We start from the raw sequence: 19,203 nt of genomic DNA on the forward strand, positions 1-19,203 counted from the left end.
CCCTGCCATTGTCTGTTTTGAGTTACATACCCATTTTTAAAAGTAAAAGTCACCTGTAGTCAAGGCTAAACTCATGCAGCAGCATCCTTAATACTGTCAATGTGTCAATTCCTTTGAGATAACTATGTGACCAGGGAAATGAAACTATGATACTATTTCTACTATACTTTGTCACAGGGAGATTACAGGGATCTAATGAAGGAGTTCCTTTTTACTGGAAACCCCAGAAGAGCAGGTATTAACAATTAATATATTTGATACTGCCCCCCAAAATTAGAACCCTTATTACTAAGGCACCTCAATGACCCATTCAGGACTCTAACAGAAATCATCTTTGTGATGTGAAATTAGAAACTTTTAAGAGAACAAAAGCAATCAAGAAAAACAGTACTAGAATGACAGATACGACAAAATTTATAATCAAAATACAAGAGAAAAAGCACCTGATAAGATCCTTTAATGACAGCTTCAAAGCAGTGTTTCATATTCTCTTACAAAATAGTGCCATCCATCTCCAAGTTTTGCCAAGTGTCACGTAAAACTGTTCAATGGTAGACTATAAAAGCATCTACATTTCTTTGCCAGAAGGGTTTCAGAATAATTGTCTGCTGATGCTTCTTTCAACTGAAAGTTTATTAATATAATCAATGATTCCTATAATTAAGCACTAGAAAGACTGTTTCCACAATTTAATGGATTAAACAACTGGACATCCCAGCTAATTTCAATATCACATTTGAATATGGTGACTGCTCCCTCTTGGATTCATTAACACTACTTTATTACCACCTCTTGTTTTTCCTCCCTTTCCTGTTTACTACTCTACCTTCCAGGTTCCTCTTCTCCCAATTCTTTAATATTTCTTAGGATTCCCTAACATTTGCTCCTTAGTTTCATTCTCTCCCTTTATATTCTCTCTAAAAATTCCCATCCATATACCTATTTCAGTTTTCATCATCTAAACAACTCCTAGTTCCTTGCTTCTAGCTCTAAGCTCTAAAATCACATTCTTGGCTTTTTACTTACTAGACATCGCCACCCAAATACCAAAAATGCAATTTAAGGCAATGTACCCAAAACCATATTCATCTTCCCCTCTGAACGTTCTGCTTCTCCTAAGAGCTACTTCCATATTCAATTGTAAAAGTGAGAACCTTGTGAGACATCACAGACTTCTCTATGCTCACTCCTCCCATAAATTAAGGAGAAAGTTTGATCTCTTTTACATGGCAAGAGGAGCTTCACGTTACCGTCTCTACTTGCTCTTTCAGCTTTTCCTTCCTCACTTCCCTAGAATGTCTCTTACACTTAACTCCCACTCTATGAACACATTATGCACTTTTCCTTTACTTTGGCTAAATTATCTTCCTTACCTTCCTCAAATGCATATTCCTACTTTATCTCTGACTCAACCCAAGCATCTCCCCTTGGACCCTGAGAATTTTTTCAACATTGTATTTAATGACAGAAACCAAATAAACTAGCTTAATACTAGAGACAAAATCCTTGTATTACAGCTCACAATCTAGTAGTCCAAATAAGACTACAAATAATTACAAGTAGCTTGATATGTATCCGGATGAAATAATGGCAAGGTGTCATGGCAGCTGAGGAGGCGTGCACAATTGTTATGATTATTCCCGGTATCAGTTTTGCTTGGACTGAGCCTTGTAGATAAGTAGGAATTGGTCAGATGGAAAAGTTAGGTCAGAGGAAGGCATACGATATTAGGGTACGTTCTGGTACCTGGTAATACAGCGCAGCACACTGGAGAAATGAGGGGCATGGGGAGGCTAGAGGAGGAGAGATTACATTACAAAGACCCCATAAAGAAAAGAGAACCAGCAGCCATGTGGGGGATACATGAGAGAGGCCAGAGCAGAAGCAAAGAGACAATTAGGAGACACTGCAGTATGCCAAGCAAGTAATGATGGCCTAAAAAGCAGTGACAGATGAGCAGGATACAGAAGATACTTATCCTTGTTCCAGATACAAAGGCGCATCTTCAGAACAAGTCTAAGAGATAGATGTTCCTATTTTTACACAAGAAGAAATTTGAGCTCTGACGGATGTTACTTGCTCAAGATGACACAGCTAACAAGTGGAGGAGCAGGGATTCAAACTTCAGAGATTTTGCTCCTAGGTAGTATGATGAGCCAGTATCTCCAAATGTGTGTCCAATTATAAACCAACAGATCATGTTTTCACAATTAATTCTGGTCTGTTCAACTTAGAAATAATTCCAAAATAAAATTCCTCTTCCCATAGAGAACCATAGCAAGCACAAAGGAAAAATACTCTAGCAGTTTTAACATTGCATATCCTTAAGATTTTAATATTATTCCAAGCTGTGTACAATTTTAGTACATTCAAATTCTAAAGGTTATCTCTTTATCTTATAGTTCTCTAATTACACATTCTCCAATTAATAATTTTACATGGACCACAAAGTTTAAAGGCGATCTTATTAGCCTACAAATCTCCACTGTCCTCTTATTCCTATAGTGCTGAGCATGTAAAAAAAAAACCTTATTGATCTAAAAATAAAACTTGAATTTTGAAACATGCTTAAAATGACATCAGTAGTCTTCCTTAAGAAGTATAGGCTTAACTGGGGAATAGTCAATATTTTAAAATTTATTTACTATATGCATGTTATATATACTTGCTTTATGTGTATTATAAAGCATAATCTATATTTAGAAAAGTGTAAAATACACACCTCTAATAATGAGTTTTAAAGCTAAATGAGCAAAATATTCCTCTAGTTTTTCTTCAGCAATTCTGTGAATGGATTTTTTTTTTTCTTTTGAGACAGTCTGTCACCCGGGCTAGTGTGCAGTGGCGCGATCTTGGCTCACTGCAACCTCCGCCTCCCGGGTTCAAGTGATTCTCCTGCCTCAGCCTCCCAAGTAGCTGGGTGTGCCATGCCTGGCTAATTTTTTGTATTTTTACTAGAGACAGGGTTTCTCCATGTTGGCCAGGCTGGTCTCAAACTCCTGACCTCAAGTGATCCACCTGCCTCGGCCTCCCAAAATGCTGGGATTACAGGCATGAGCCACTGTTCACGGCTGGATTTCTTACTCTAAGTTATTTATCTTAAAAAAAAAAATAGTCTAAGATTACAAATTATCAGTTCCAGAAGAGATATACCTAACACAAAAATTAACCTACTAAATTGAACTATATGGATATCAATACAAGCAACATAAGCCTTAAATTTCATGTTTTTAAAGCTTACAAAGGGTGTAACTAATTTTTTCAACTCCAACACTTTATTCTTATTACAGAATCAAAGCTTTTAGACATTAAGAGGAACAAGGGAGGATATGAACTATTTTAGGTTTAAAAGCCCATGATCAGGGATATTAATTGCAGCCATAAATAAACTGCTGAGGCCAAATATACAACCGCATTCCTATAATCTCTGCCAATAACATTGCATACATCCTCAAACATTGAGACAAAGGATGGCAGACAGGTTTCAACTCTAATTGTTAAGTGGCTGCCTCCAACAGAATATTGAGACTGGGGAACAATGTGGGGCAGGTTTCAACTCTAATTGTTAAGTGGCTGCCTCCAACAGTATATTGAGACTGGGGAACAACGTGGGGCTTGATGTCAAAGAGAACTCAGAAGGATTATAAAAGCCTGCCATGGGCACAAGAATGTGGTACCTTGTGCTACTCTTGGCTTCAGCATTAAGCTGACAAAGACTTCCTACTGCAATACTTGACTTTCGTTTCTATTATGAACATGGTATTTCACTGTTGTTTCTCATCAAAAGCACCTGATGTCAATGTAACAAACTAGAGATCATGAGATTCTTTTTTGCTATGTCTGACAAAATGAACAAGAAACTGAATACCAGTTTTCTAGACGCACTAAGAAATAACTTCAGTTAAAATAACTAGAGTTACATTTTTTCAAATGCTCTTATTCATCTGGAAAATTCAGTGTTATATATAAATGTCATATATATATATATACATACGTGTATATATATATTTACTGTTTTAGGAGAAAACAGCATTTCAGCTTGATATTTTAAATGCCAATTATGCATATTTATTTGTAATAGTAAGATTTCCCATTAAGTGAAACATGTTATAGTTACCTATAAACATTCATTTTTCACTGTTTACAATTTGAATTATGTAATGCTTGCATACTGCAACTGTTATAGAAGAGTCACATAAACAATATAAATCTGATGCCCAATCCTTTACAAATATGAAATTTCTTTCACTGGGTTTTCAAACTATCAAGTATAAATAGGAAAAGGTCAGCAATACTCAGGATGAGGCACTTTAACAATTACTCAGAAAGGTTAAGTGTACAAAACTGTAAACCAAAACCCTGCATATTAATGTATCCTTAATTTCAGATGCGATTAATCTGAGATGGTCTATTTAAGGAGTGTTAAGATCATCATCACAGACCACTTAATGTGCCCATATACAAATGAACTAAACTATTTGATGACACTTGGGTTTCAGAAAAGGACTCTTTCAACACTAAAACTTCTGTAGAATTTTTTCATAAACAAGTATAAACACACTGCTCTCACAAAGGCAAATGGTATCTCTACCATATTCCTAGACAAGAATGCCCTCAAATGTTTAACTGAATCACAATTTTACAGTCTTATGTACTCTTTAAAGTTTTCAAAATACTCAGAAATTTTAAAATTAAATCTACCGATACTTTTTAGATTACAATTTTAAGATAAAAAAGGTAATGAATAGATATTTTACCAGCCTTTTGTGAAAGACCTTTTAAACATTTCTATTTGGACACCTCATTTTCAACCTTAAATCATGTTCTCTGTATATTTACACTGCACGTTTTGGTAGTTCAGATAATATACTTGATTAAGGGTAATAATTCCTTTTTTTTTTGGAGACGGAGTTTTGCTCTTGTCGCTCAGGCTGGGGCGCAATGGCGCAATCTCAGCTCACTGCAACCTCTGCCTCCTGGGTTCAGCCGATTCTCCTGTCTCAGCCTCCCAAGTAGCTGGGATTACAGACACCTGCCACCATGCCTGGCTAATTTTTGTATTTTTAGTAGAGACGAGGTTTCACCATGTTGGCCAAGCTGGACTCGAACTCCTGACCTCAGGTGATTCGCCCGCCTCAGCCTCCCAAAGTACTGGGATTACAGGCATTAGCCACCGCACCTGACCAATTCCTGTTTTCTGAATTCACTGTGCTGTATTTTTTCCCCAACTGTCTGATTTCCACATTCTTCTATTAGTTAAAAAAAAAAAAAAGGGGTGACTCAAATTTTAAAGTTTACCAGAAGAGATTAAAATCTTGATATATACCAAGAAAGAATTTGTGGACCCATGAGCTAAGTTTTAGGTAAGAGTAGCTAAATCCCATTAAACCTGTTTATTTCTTCTAATTTATAATTTGAGTAATTTCTATAGCTCAGATATCCAAATGTCCTTTAATAAAAATGCAGTAATGCTTTAACATGGTTAGCTGTTCCAGGTTCACTTATCAAAATAACTTGCTATGAATGTGTACACATGTACTTCTTAATTCCCTAGAACAGTTTCTCCTTTTCTAAAGAAACTGGCTTTCAATCAATATACCACCAGACACTTAAGTCTCTTCTAAAATCAGAAGTTAACCAGTTTTCAAATACATGGAAAGAGAAAATACTGATTTAGAATGACAAAAATTAAGCTTGGCAAAAGTGGTGACTTTTATTTACAATTGCATGTGTCAAGATTACAATGGCAACACTAGTGATACCATCTGAACAAAAGCAATGATTTATTGATAATGGCAATGAATGAAACATTGACAGTCTCTGGCAAGAATCAAGCAATTATCCAGGAGCTGTAGATCTGATTGCAGTATGGTTGTCCAGTGTCTTTTGTACCTTAATGGCTTTCTCCTTTTTTGCCAACTACCTAGAAAAACAAAAATAAGTTTATATGTACATCCTACTGATTTTAAATATGAGTTATTAAAAAATACTAATATAGTAATCAGTTTAAAACCTTGGTATTAATTTTTATCCTTGGATCTTTTCTGGCATGCAATGTATTTTCACTGTTGAAGCAAACTGTGACCTCCCCTCCAATCCCAGCCACAAGGAATTAAAAATAAAACACATGCAGGCTATTTCTGGTTTCACACAGTTTTTTGTTCTTTTTTTTTTTAAAAAATAGCAATTTTTAAAAACAAGGTTGAAAGTTTAGAGAAGTTAATTTAAAAAATGATGCTATATGAGTAAAACATATTCGACATACTATTTTTAGATAGTTAGAAATCAAATGGCAATCACAAAAGAATCTGGAATTAGAAGGGTATGCTAAACTCATGTCCTTCATGCCCAATATAGCAAATTTCCAGACTTTCCCCCTCAATACATTGACATGCAATGAAAACAGATTAAAAGTGACTAATTTTTTCTGGTTTAAGAAAAAAATCCTGGTTACTGTAAAAGTACTATTGAAAATGAAATGAATAAACCTTGTTTCTGTCAATGATTAGAAAAATCCTCTACTGGAGGGTTATAAAAAACATTCTGGTTGGTATATATGTGGCAGCATAAAAATGTGAAGAATAAAAATTTGTTCTCTACCAACAAATCTAGAAAACAAATTCTCTGCAGGAGAGTTTGAAAACTTTGTTCTAATTGAGAAATGTACCTAAAACTTACAGTTTATCATTAGATAATGTATTCTTAGGGCAAAAATGCCTCGAAAGAAACCTACATGCAAAATACTGAATGTATGTTTGTGTAGAAAGATTTCTGTGTAGATTTATAAATTTAATTTTCATATTTTACATTGATTCTATTCTAAATGGCAGTATCTATACCAGCAAAACTCATAAAGGTCATCAGTACATGTCTGGTCTAAAATATAACATAGCTGGGTCAACATCATTCATGAGAGACCTGAAAGCTTTCCATTGAAATCCCAATCACACAAGCCTAGAAATGTTTTTCCCACCCTAAGAAAACTCACTTCTAGTACCTTAAAATAACTCGCCTTTGGTCCAAAGACACCATGTTAGAAAGCTCACAAGGTAGCAAGATGATAAAAAGGCAGTTTCATACAAAAGAATGTGGATAAGAGTAAGAAATTCAGGTTTTAAGAGCCACTAGAAGGGGAAGTGGCATTATCTCTATGACAAGTAAATTTTTTGCTGATAAACACTGAGAGCATTATTGATCATTGTATTACTTGGGAAACACAAAACACAAAGCTATTAGATTAAGCAAAAGAAAACAAAAACAAATATTAAAAATTAAACTTCTAGCAGATGTGATACGGAAGACACAAATCTGCATACTGTTTCACAGGTTGATAACTCTCAACTTGCCAATGTGTATTTTCTGTAAAAAAGAAGAAATTCAACATTCCAACATGGATTGTCATCCCAAACGTAAAGCTCTTTTATTCATTCTTAAGTCTTTATATTACACCTCAGACAAATCAAAATTTAGGTACATAAAAATTAGGTGTAAAAAATATTTATTCAGTAAAGAGTCCATTGATCTTCTATATTAATATGTTAACCCAACCTAATATTCAGTCCATAAGTCCTTCAACTGGTTTTGAGCTCACTTGGGCAAAAGCAGAGGACATGCCCCAATCAATCATCAAAAGGACTTTGGGGCTAACATTCCAACGAGGAAAAGAAAACCAACACCCCTCAACTGAAATGTAATCAATATATTAAACTAGCACAAACATAAAAGAACTTGATGCAACTGCTATATTTGATTTCCAAAAGAATTCTATAGTTCCTAGGAAATAAAATTTAAAGTTTAGAATGGATTAAAACTATTCAACTAGTTAAATCTAAAACATTTTATAACAATTTAAGTTTATTGTGATGTTACACCTCAAAATGTAATACAAAATTAAATATGAAACAGTAGAGAGTAAAAAAAATAAAAAGGCTAGTGAGCAACATGGTATCGTAAAAAATTAAAGCACCTAGTTGCAAGCCCAAAACAAAAGCCAAAACAAAATAAAAGGCCAATTAAGAAACACAACTAGGATGAGATCTGAAGAAAGAGATGGTTGAGGAAACCTAGGTAACAAGGCTGATCCAGATGACAGAAGCTGTAGAAATCTTGCACCAACAATGGCGAGAACATGGGAAGGGTGAGAGCAGACAGGTGCTAGATGAGCAGAGAAGCAAGGAGGGGAGTAGAGTGAGACAAGGTCAATCTTTATATTACTTCATTTTAAAATATCTTCTGTTTTTAGTTCATTTGAGTTGGATTAAAAAAGCTGAAAAATAAACAGACAGAAATGTTACAAAAATAGCTGATACGGTGAATGGCCAGTTTAGAAAAGTCTATTTTTATTATAGTGATAAAAATGTTTTCACATGCACCTCATTTCCTAAGAAGCAGAAGCCCCTATAATTTTCTCATTTTTGTATTTTTATAAAATTGTAATTAAAAATTCTGTATTAAAATAAAGCAATCCATATAAAGAGCGTATTTTAGCAAAAACGTCTACTTCCAATTAAGATGGCAATGGCAAGCTTTTCGTGCTGCAACACAAAAAATCCATTGACAACAAAAAACAGCCAAAGTATAGATTATAATCTGTGCATGATGCCTACAAGAGCCAAAAACAGACAGGTGGAAGGGGTATTCTAGTCTGTCAAACCTTAAAAGTCTAACCTTAAAAGTTGTAATAGCATGAAAGGTTGTCTAAGATTTCTATCCACATTGGAGATTCAACAGCATTACCTTAGCTTGTCAGATATCTTAGTGACATAAGAAGTCAGTGACATACTGAAAACTGAAATTATCTAGAAACAGCTCACACAAGATAAAAATATAAACTGAAAATGCTAAACATCTGATCTACTTTATTATTCATTAAGCCATTTTATATAGCGCCCTTCACTACACAGAGGTCATCAAAATTTTCCTCCCTGTGCCTATAAAATATATGCCAAATCTATTTCAAAATTTTCAATTCTAGGCCAGGCATGGTGGCTCACGCCTGTAATCTCAGCACTTTGGGAGGCCCAGGCGGGTGGATCACGAGGTCAGGAGATCGAGACCATCCTGGCTAACATGGTGAAACCCCGTCTCTACTAAGTACACAAAAAAATTAGCCAGGCGTAGCAGCGGGCACCTGTAGTCCCAGCTGCTACAGAGGCTGAGGCAGGAGAATGTCGTGAACTCGGGAGGCAGAGCTTGCAGTGAGCCGAGATCGTGCCACTGCACTCCAGCCTGGACAACAGAGCAAGACTCCATCTCAAAAAAAAGAAAAAAATTTCAATTCTAATTACTATGTATATACTAATTCAGACTGAGCAAATGAGTAAAAGAAAAGACACGCCATATGTGACTTGTCCTTGAACGAATCCTCCACCTTCCTAATCTCATGTCCAGGTCCCTACTTTTCCATTCTATCAAGGGTGCCCATAGCTGCCTGTTGAACTGTCCAAATTCTACTCTCAAAACTTAGTTCAAGGCCCTCTTTCTTCACAAAGTATTCTCAGACTTTCCCAGTCGTTGGGGGAAAAGGAAAAGTCACCTAGCTGATAACGTCTGAGAATACTCTGTGGACAAAGAGACCCTTGAACTAAGCTTTGATTAATTTGGATTAACTTTCCCTATGTTTGTCCATTATCTACAAGAATATAAACTTGCTGTAGACAGAGATCATGACTGAAGAGCAGTCCCTCCTTATCCATGCTTTCACTTTCTGCAGTTTCAACTGCCTATGGTGCAGTACAATAAGATATTTTGAGACACTGAGAGAAAGAGCAAGCGTGGGAGAGACCATAACCGTGTTAACTTTTAACCACAGTATATTGTTGTAATTGCTCTATTTTATTATTAGTTAGTGTTAATCTTTTTTATTTTTCTTTCCTTTTGATATGGGGTCTTGCTCTGTCACCCAGGCTGGAGTGTAGTGGCGTGATCCTAGCTCGCTGCAGCCTTGAACTCCAGGGTTCAAGTGATCTTCCCACTCAGCCTCCCAGGTAGCTGGAACTACAGGTGTGCCCACCACCTTGCCTGGGTAATTGTGTGTGTGTGTGTGTGTGTGTGTGTGTGTATTCTTATAGAGATGGAATCTTACTATGTTTATCAGGGTGGTCTGGAACTCCTGGGCTCAAGTGATCTTCCCACCTTGGCCTCCTAAGTAGCTGGGACTACAGGTGTATCCACCGCCTTGCATGGGTAATTTTTTTTTTTTAAATAGAGATGGAGTCTTACTACGTTTGCCAGCTGGTCCTGAACTCCTGGGTTTAAGTGATCTTCTTGCCTTGGCCTCCGGAAGTGATGGGATTATAGGCATGAGCCACTATGCTCTGGCTTTGTTGTTAAATCTCTTACTGTGCCTAATTTATACATTAAACATTATCAGCGGTATGTATATATGTACAGATGCTCCTCAACTTCCGATGGGGTAATATATCCCGATTAAACCCATTGTAAAGACCAGGCACGGTTGCTCATGCCTCTAATCCCAGTACTTTGGGAGACCAAGGCAGGCAGTGAGGTCAGGAGTTGGAGACCAGCCTGGCCAACATGGTGAAACCCCATCTCTACTAAAAATACAAAAATTAGCCGGGTATGGTGGCAGGCGCCTGTAATCCTAGCTACTCGGAAGGCTGAGGCAGGAGAATCGCTTGAACCTGGGAGGCGGAGGTTGCAGTGAGCTGAGATCGCACCATTGCACTACAGCCTGGGTGACAAGAGTGAAACTCCATCTCAAAAATATAAAAATAAGTAAACCCATTGTAAGGTGAAAATATTGTAAGTCAAAAATGCTTAATTGCCCCACACTTAAGAGTATGGTTTCTACTGAATGCATTATCAATTTTGCACTATTGTAAACTTGAACCATCATAAGTTGGCAACCGTCTGTATAGGAAAATACACAGTATGTATAGGGTTTGTTAGTGTCTGTGGTTCCAGGCATCCACTGGGGGTCTAAGAACATATCCCCCCGCCCCGACGGATAAGGAGAGACTATTGTACTAGCATCGTACAACAGGGACAAAAGATACCATACCACACATTATTTCCTTCAATGAGAACCAAACTCAATTATAATTTTTAATAAGCAAATCTATCTGTACAAGGACTAAGCTGGCCAATTTCAGTTACATGTAAACCCTCTTTTTCTTTTTTTAACTACATTGAAGTTGTTGCTTTGTACAATATAAAAACAATGAAATACTAGCTTACTTTTAAAGAATAACCCTAAAAGACAAAAAGTAACTACAGTGCAAATGTCATTCGGAAATATTACAAGAAAATGTAATATTAATATACCTAAGAAAATCACTTAATCAACTAAAATTTATTAAACATTAAAAGAAAGGGGCTAAGAAGCCCAGAACACCAACAAGGGAGTAGATTATGGTATTCAAATTATTCTTGTAGCAGTTCTCAAAGTGTGGTCTCCAAGACCCTCGGAGGTCAACACTATTTTCATAATGCTAAATCCTTTTTTGCCTTTTAGACTCTCATTCTCTTCACAAGTATCCAGGGGAGTTTTCCAGGGGCTATATGATGTGTGACAGGAAAGCTGACTGAATGCAGAAGCAGATATGAGAAGGAAAGGACGCTATAAGGCTCGTAAACAGAGAAGCCTGGGCAATATAGTAAGACCCTGTCCCCACACAAAAATAAAACATTAGCCAAGTGTGGTGGCGCACGCCTATAGTCCCAGCTACTCATGAGGCTGAGGCTGGAGGATCACTTGAGCCCAGGAGTTTGAGGTTGCAGTAAGCCATAACTGTGCCTCTGCACTGCAGCATGGGTGACAGAACAAAACCCTGTCTCAAAAAAAAAAAAAAAAAAAAAAAACAGATAAAATTCTGAATCAATGCTCTTCTTACCAAATTGGTTTTTCTTTTAGAAAATATGCTTATTTTTAATTTAAAAATATTTGTTAACATGTGTTCATTATTTACAAATATTTTTTATATTTTCCACTTTTAACTTCCAAATGGCAAATATCAGATAAATATAGCCCACATAAACAAAAGTTCTTTTTGGCCTTCAATAGTATTTAATAATATAAAGAGGTCCTGAGATCAAAAAGCTTGAGAACTGCTACCATATGGTAATTTACAGTTAAAAAAAATCAAATGAATAAATGGCTGTTATAAAACAAGCACAAATACTCTCAAACAAAAAAGGTCTTACACCTTTGCTATCCTAAAGACAGCCCCCAAAAAGGTAGTTTGACAGTCAGAAAAGAGAAAATACTAGGCTAGAAGGGATGTGAGGGGGATGTTAAACACGAGGTGGAGGTGGATAGATGGATGATTATTCATGCAAATTAGAGAAACTTTAACTGAATGGCTAGCTGGTAAGAAGATAAACAAGATAGAATGGTGGTTACAGAAAAAAATGAAAATCAAACAGCATAAACTGAGGTGAGAAACAGGAAACTACAGCCAAATGAATGAATGATATGAAAAAATAATAAGATTTATAGTAACAGATCTTATAAAAAACTAAGCTAAGAACAAACCACACAAGGCACACTTAAAGCCAAGTCCAATGGCATCTAATTCAAAAAGGCAAAGCAGGCAGCCAAGACGTCTTTGTTGCTCACACATTTTCCTAATAAAACATATTTCATATCGTAAAAATGTAGATGCTTAATCTCTGCTTCTTCTGACCTGTCATAATACATATGTGAAACATCTAGACATAACAGCTCTAAAGTACATAATTATTCCTGTGGTCCCCAAAAGGTAATCACGCTATGAGACAGGAAAATAGTAATTGGAAAATAACCAGTTAAAATACCTATTGTCCAGGTTTGCAATTTGGTAAAAACAGCATACAATTTTGTAAGATCATCCTCTGTTATGCAATCTAATACATTTTTCTATAATTGAATTAAAGTCAGATCTGTAGATGCCACCAAAAAGAATGAGAGTGCTCAAGATGTTCTCCATCTTCAATTCCACAACAAGGGTCTGTTGGGAGCCTCTTCATCTAGGAATTGCCAGGCCTAAGGAAACTCTTCCTCAAGTTCTAGACTGCCTGCCAGATGCAATCATTAGAGACAGTGGGATACCTATGTATTCTGTGCTGCCATGTTTAAACTGAATATATAGCAACTAACGCTCTGTACTGATAAAGCTCTCAGTAGCACTTTGATGATCTCTGGCTGTATATTTAAGAGTGACGCTAGGGAACTGTTGCCCATTAGAAGTTGTTCCAGTAACGTACAGAAGGAATTAATCTGGATTAACAAAGGTCCCATGTACCCTATTAATTCTTTACAAACCTTATAATTGTGTCTTTTCAAAAGAAAATTATATGCACACACATAAAGATATATAAAAATACTTCAGAAAACTTGCCTGTTTACTATTATTTCATGAAATGTGCTATTTCAGCATACAAACATGGTTTGGAAAGTTAACATGTCAGTATATTAAAACTCAGTCCATTTTTTTTAAATAAAATTATTCAAGTAATTTAAAATTTCATCAGAAATAATCACCAGAATCTTACTATCAACTAAGTTATTTAATTCTCACAACTGCTTTCAAATGATTTTACTTTCATTTTTCCATTATTACTAACCACTTTCTATAACCAAGCTATTATTTTTACCCTTACGTTGATGTCATTCATTAAAAGACTCTTTTATCAGTTAAGACATCATTTTTTATTAAAGATTACTTTGTTGGATATCTAAAAATATAGTTAGGAGAACTTTCTATCCTAGTTTAGCCTTGTAAAATTTCATGACATGATATAATTTTGAATTATTTCGTTAAAAGAAAGTGTGACAGTTGAGATACATGAAATTATTCCATTAAAATTATATTTTTACTATCCCGAAGCATCATTTAAGCAAACTTACTCGTTTGAAGTCATTCATATTTGTTGCCTGGACTGGAGTACCAATAAAAGTAAAATATGAAATTCTTGTTGTTTCCTCTTCACCTTGATTCGACTGAACAAATATCTACCAAAAAAAAGTTTGCATTTATAATTACAATCCTTCTTCACAAACATGCTTTAAGTTTAATCAATTTCCTTAAATTACTAATACAAATATTCTCCATTCTTTGTAAAAATTAATCTAGGCTGGGTGCGGTGGCTCACGTCTGTAATCCCAGCACTTTGGGAGGCTGAGGCGGGCAGATCACCTGAGGTCAGGAGTTCGAGACCAACCTGGCCACCGTGGCAAAACCCCATCTCTACTAAAAATACAAAAAAATTAACCAGGTGTGGTGACCGGCACCTGTAATCCTAGCTACTTGGGAGGCTGGGGCAGGAGAATCACTTGAATCCGGAAGGTGGAGGTTGCAGTGAGCCGAGATTGTGCCACTGTACTCCAGCCTGGGCAACAAGAGCAAAACTCTGGCTCAAAAAAAAAAAATTAATCAAAATTATATAACATTAAGACTAGTACTCCTATAGGATAGGACTATTAATTATAGGGCTGTTTGCCCTGCTATTCTTACTTTCTCCAGAGATGTCATGGCAAGAGACCCATATATACAAGTTCATGATAACTTGGTGTGATAGTATGGCAGAGTCACAATTAAATTCTCTCTCTATATATATTTTTTGAGATGAAGTCTCACTCTGTTGCCCAGGCTGGAGTGCAATGGCACGATCTCGACTCACTGCAACCTCCGCCTCCCAGGTTCAAACGATTCTCCAGCCTCAGCCTCCCGAGTAGACCACCAGCACGCCTGGCTAATTTTTTTTTTTTTTTTTTAAGAAACAGAGTCTTGCTCTGTCGCCCAGGCTGGGGTGCAGTGGTGCCATCTCAGCTCACTGCAACCTGAACCTCCACCTTTCAGGTTCAAGCAAGTCTCCTGCCTCAGCCTCCTGAGGAGCTGGGACTACAGGCACATGCCGCCACGCCCGGCTAATTTTTTTTTTTTTGTAATTTAGTAGAGACAGGGTTTCACCGTGTTGCCCAGGGTGGTCTCGAACTTCTGAGCTCAGGCAATCCTCCCACCTCAGCCTCCCAAAGTGCTGGGATTACAGGTGTGAGCCACTGCGCCCAGCAATCAAATTCTTTACAGAGAATGTTGAAAGGGTATTAAGAGTTATAATTACAATGGGACAGACTATCATTGGAAATTTTATTAAAATCGTAGTTTTTCACTGAGGAAAATTTCTAAAGTTATATTCTTTCTGATATTCCTGTATCCATTCTATTTCCTAGAATATTAAAAGAAAAAATAGTATTGGGAATCAGCTCCTAAAACAATACTATGTGCCTCATATTTTTTTTTTAAGCTTGACTCTATATTTAATAACTCCCCTCAGCATGTTAAAAACTAAAAGCTTTACTCATTGATCCTTTGTCATACATTGGATTTTTAAAATTTGCTCCATTTCTAAAAACACAATATTCTAGGTGCTGTCTACTTTAAAATATTGCACCTATCTCTTTTTTGAGACAAGGTCTCATTATGTTACCTAGGCTGGTCCTGAATTCTTCAGTGCAAGTGATGCCCCTGCCTCAGCCTCCCAAGTAGCTGGGACTACCAGCGTACCCCCAAGACCAGTTAAAAACTGCCTCTCGTGATTTAAACAACATACTTCTTTCATTCTGAGATGCCACTCATTGGTCAGTTTTTATTGTTTTCATAGGCAGCCATATGTTATTTCAAGAAAATATTTGATAACGAGTATACTAAGTTTAATATAAACATTTTCTTTGATTTCATTTGGGTAGGATATTTCTAATACTTAAAACTCAACTTGATTATAATTCTTTTTTTTTTTTTTTTTGTCACCCAGACTGGAGTGTAATGACACAACTGCGGCTCACTGAAGCCTCAATCTCCCAGGCTCAAATGATCCTCCAGAGTAGCTGGGACTACAGGCGTACCACCATGCCCAGCTAGTTCTTGTATGTTTTTGTAGAGATGGAGTTTCACCATGTTGCCCAGGCTGGTCTCAAAATCATGGGCTCAAGCAATCTGCCCATCTTGGCCTCCTAAAATACTGTGATTACAGGAGTGAGCCACCACACCCAGCCAATTATAATTCTTCATACTACTGCTATGTATATTCTGTGAAACTCTCAAAAACATTCTTAAATGAACACATACTTTAGCATTCTTCTAATTTACAAAAATAGAATTATTCCATCACAACAAACAAGCTGTACCAGTTTGGCATGACGTTCTCAGTGGCTCTGTGCTGGTTCCTACTTTCTTTGTCTAAGTATTCTGCTATTCTTTTCTAACTGTCCTACCCATTCCTCTAAATGATTGTAGGTGAGAAGTGTGAGCTAGGTTTCAATGCTAAATTTTTTAAAAGCAATTAATAACTGCTAAAAAGTAGCTGATTCTTGAGAGTGGCACTTTAATAATGACATCTAAAATATATCACTTAAAATCATCTCAAGCACTAGTCAATCTTCAGAAAGGCTGGGTGTAGTGGCTGAAGCCTATAAACCCAGCACTTTGGGAGGCTGAGGTGGGAGGACTGCTTGAGCCCAGGAGTTTGAGACGAGCCTGCGCCACACAGGAAGACTTCATCTACAAAAATAAAAAATTAGCTGGGTGAGGTGGCACGTGCCTGCGGTTGCAACTGCTCTGGAGGCTGAGGGAGGATCACCTGAGCCCAGTAGATCAGGGCTATACTGAACCAAGGTCGTGCCACTGTACTCCAGCCTGGGCAACAAAGCAAGAACCTGCCTCAAAGGAAGAAAAAATTCAGATATACCTTAGGTCATCTTATAAAATGTAGTATTATCTTTTTAAAAAGTCATTTTTAAGCCAGATGCAGTGGTGCATGCCTGTAATCCCAGCTTCTCAGGAGGCTGAGGTGGGAAGATTATTTGAGCCCAAGAGTTCAAGTCAGCCCGGGCAACACAGCGAGACTCCATCTCAAAAAATAAATAAATAAAAAGTCATTTTTACTAAGATCATGACCACCACACTTAAAAACTCCATATTCAAGAAAAGTAAATAGGATTTTACAAACGCATCACTACTATACCAGGTATAAAGAATAAAGCACAAATATCTTCAGTTTTAGTATAAAGTTGTAGAATAAACTTCTAGCAAAACTTACCATATACATATATATAAAATAACTGACAAAACCCCACAAATATTCAAAAATCAATCTGTCCTTCCTCTTTAGGGTACATAAATTAAAAAGAAGAAAATTTATCCCATTATACATTTTACTCATTTCAAACTGAGTGGATAAAACCTAGGATACTGAAAGTAGTATTGTTACTCACAAACCTATTAAATACATATGAACGAAATACTACTTACAGTTACACTGTTAACATTCTGAAACTTAACATAACGAAGTGGAACAATGCCATCTTCTTTAATATCATCCTCTGTCAGTTCCAGAGCTTGAGTTGGTTCACTTCTTTCTGCCTCTTCAAAATCCATAGATCGGGGTAGGTTGATAAAAATTTTTACATATTTAGGGCCCTGACCTATAAAATCGTAGAATAAAATGAAATGTTTTAAAACCTCAAATATACTATACTTCCTTTACCACTACACTCACACTATACACAGACACACACAAATCAATATACATATACTTCAAATAACTCCATTATTAGAACTTGTACAAAAGTCTGAGTATTCAGGTAGCCAATCCTTTATTTTCCAATACATATTTACTGGTTCCTTCTTGGCCTAGCTAACATTGTGGTAAATATTAAGAATATAAGATTAAAACAGACACACACACACAGAGCGAGTCCCTGCCCCCCAACTACAAAAGACATGCTATGATAAAATACCACAGGAGAGGAGGTACAAGGAAGGTGACAATAGATTCTGACAATATATGCAGGTTAACAAAAAGTTTCATAAAAGAAATAGCATTTGAGCTAGATCTTATAGTTGCCAATACTTGGTACACTTAGTTATTTTGGAGGAGAGCATTATCAGTGACAACATTTAGCCAAAAGAAAATTAATAAAAATTGCCAAATTTCATTTTAGGGATTAGATTAGGACGTGCTAAGTGGTAAAGTCCCATGTATAGAATGCCTTAATCCCTTTAACTTCAAGGCACAATTTAAGACCCATATTTTGTGTCTGAAGAAGGAAAAGTAAGACTCATTTCTACAGTATTTGCTTATACAAATACTTTGTAATTTCAGAGTAAAAGTACAATTTTATTAATAAAAAATTATTAACATGAAAATTTAGCAGAACAAATAAGAAAATGCTATCTTCTAAATAAGGCCTTGGCTATTTCTTCCAATCAATCAAAAAAAAAAAAAAAAACATCAGAACCCTAGTCTCCATTCCCCTATTCGCCCTCAGAAAAAGCTTAACAGAAAAAGAAAAAATGGGGGGGTAAAAAAGGAAAATTCTTTATTTTAGAAGAAGAGAAATCCTAAGTCTGCACAATCATATTTACATGTATCGATATAAAAAAAGATACTATTAATAGGGCACAAACAGGAATATCTGGAGCCTCAGTTTTCTCACTTAAAATAAAAGGGGTTTGAAATAAATCTTTCAGTTTTGATTCTAAAATATGACTGCTCAGAACCTACAGTTTTAGAACAGTTGGAAAAAAGGATTCAGCACTTCTCAGATTAAAAGGAAACAAATTTTAAAATGAAAAAGTATAAAAATAACTAAGTTATCTTTCTTTCATACTTTCAGTACCTAATAATCTCACATTATTTACTCATTCATTTATATCTTGCTTTGTTCCAAAACAAGCCAGGCACGGTGCTCACGCCTGTAATCTTAGCACTCTGGGAGGCTGAGGTGGGTGGATCAGTTGAGGTCAGGAGTTCAAGAACAGCCTGGCCAACAGATGGTGAAATCCTGTACTAAAAATACAAAAATTAGCCAGGCGTGGTGGCACCTGCCTGTAGTCTCAGTCCCAGCTACTTGGGAGGCAGAGGTGGGAGAATCACTTGAACCCAGGAGGCAGAGATTACAGTGAGCTAAGATTGCACCACCTCACTCCAGCCTGGGCAATAGCACAAGACTCTGTCTCAAAAAAAAAAAAAGAAAAGAAAAAAAAAACAACTACCTCTATTTAATAAAAAGTTTTAATTTTATGCTAACAGTTCTACAAAGCAGAAGTTAGTTTAAAGAAAAGCTATCCTTTACTCACCATTATCTGGCCCTTGAAATTTCATGGAATAAAGCTTAACAGGTTGATTGAATGCCACAGTAATAAGCAGCTGTGAAGAAAAGAGTTTCATTTTAAAGGGCTCTTGTACACCTTGAGTACACAA

General features: G+C 36.3%; 1 protein-coding gene across 1 annotated transcript in view; it reads right to left on the reverse strand.

Moving 5' to 3' along the window:
* Nucleotides 1–5,688: 5,688 nt before the first annotated feature.
* TXNL1 (thioredoxin like 1) overlaps nt 5,689–19,203 on the reverse strand; it is a 35,176-nt gene continuing 21,661 nt past the window's right edge. Inside the window, exons 5-8 of the mRNA XM_002828239.6 lie at nt 19,080–19,149; nt 17,250–17,422; nt 13,850–13,954; nt 5,689–5,923 (exon numbers count right to left, since the gene is read on the reverse strand). Coding sequence (XP_002828285.1) covers nt 5,894–5,923; nt 13,850–13,954; nt 17,250–17,422; nt 19,080–19,149 — 378 coding nt within the window. The 3' untranslated portion in view covers nt 5,689–5,893. The remainder of the gene's footprint in view (nt 5,924–13,849; nt 13,955–17,249; nt 17,423–19,079; nt 19,150–19,203) is intronic.

Source organism: Pongo abelii, chromosome 17 (genome assembly GCF_028885655.2).
Source record: "Pongo abelii isolate AG06213 chromosome 17, NHGRI_mPonAbe1-v2.0_pri, whole genome shotgun sequence".
NCBI lineage: Eukaryota > Metazoa > Chordata > Mammalia > Primates > Hominidae > Pongo > Pongo abelii.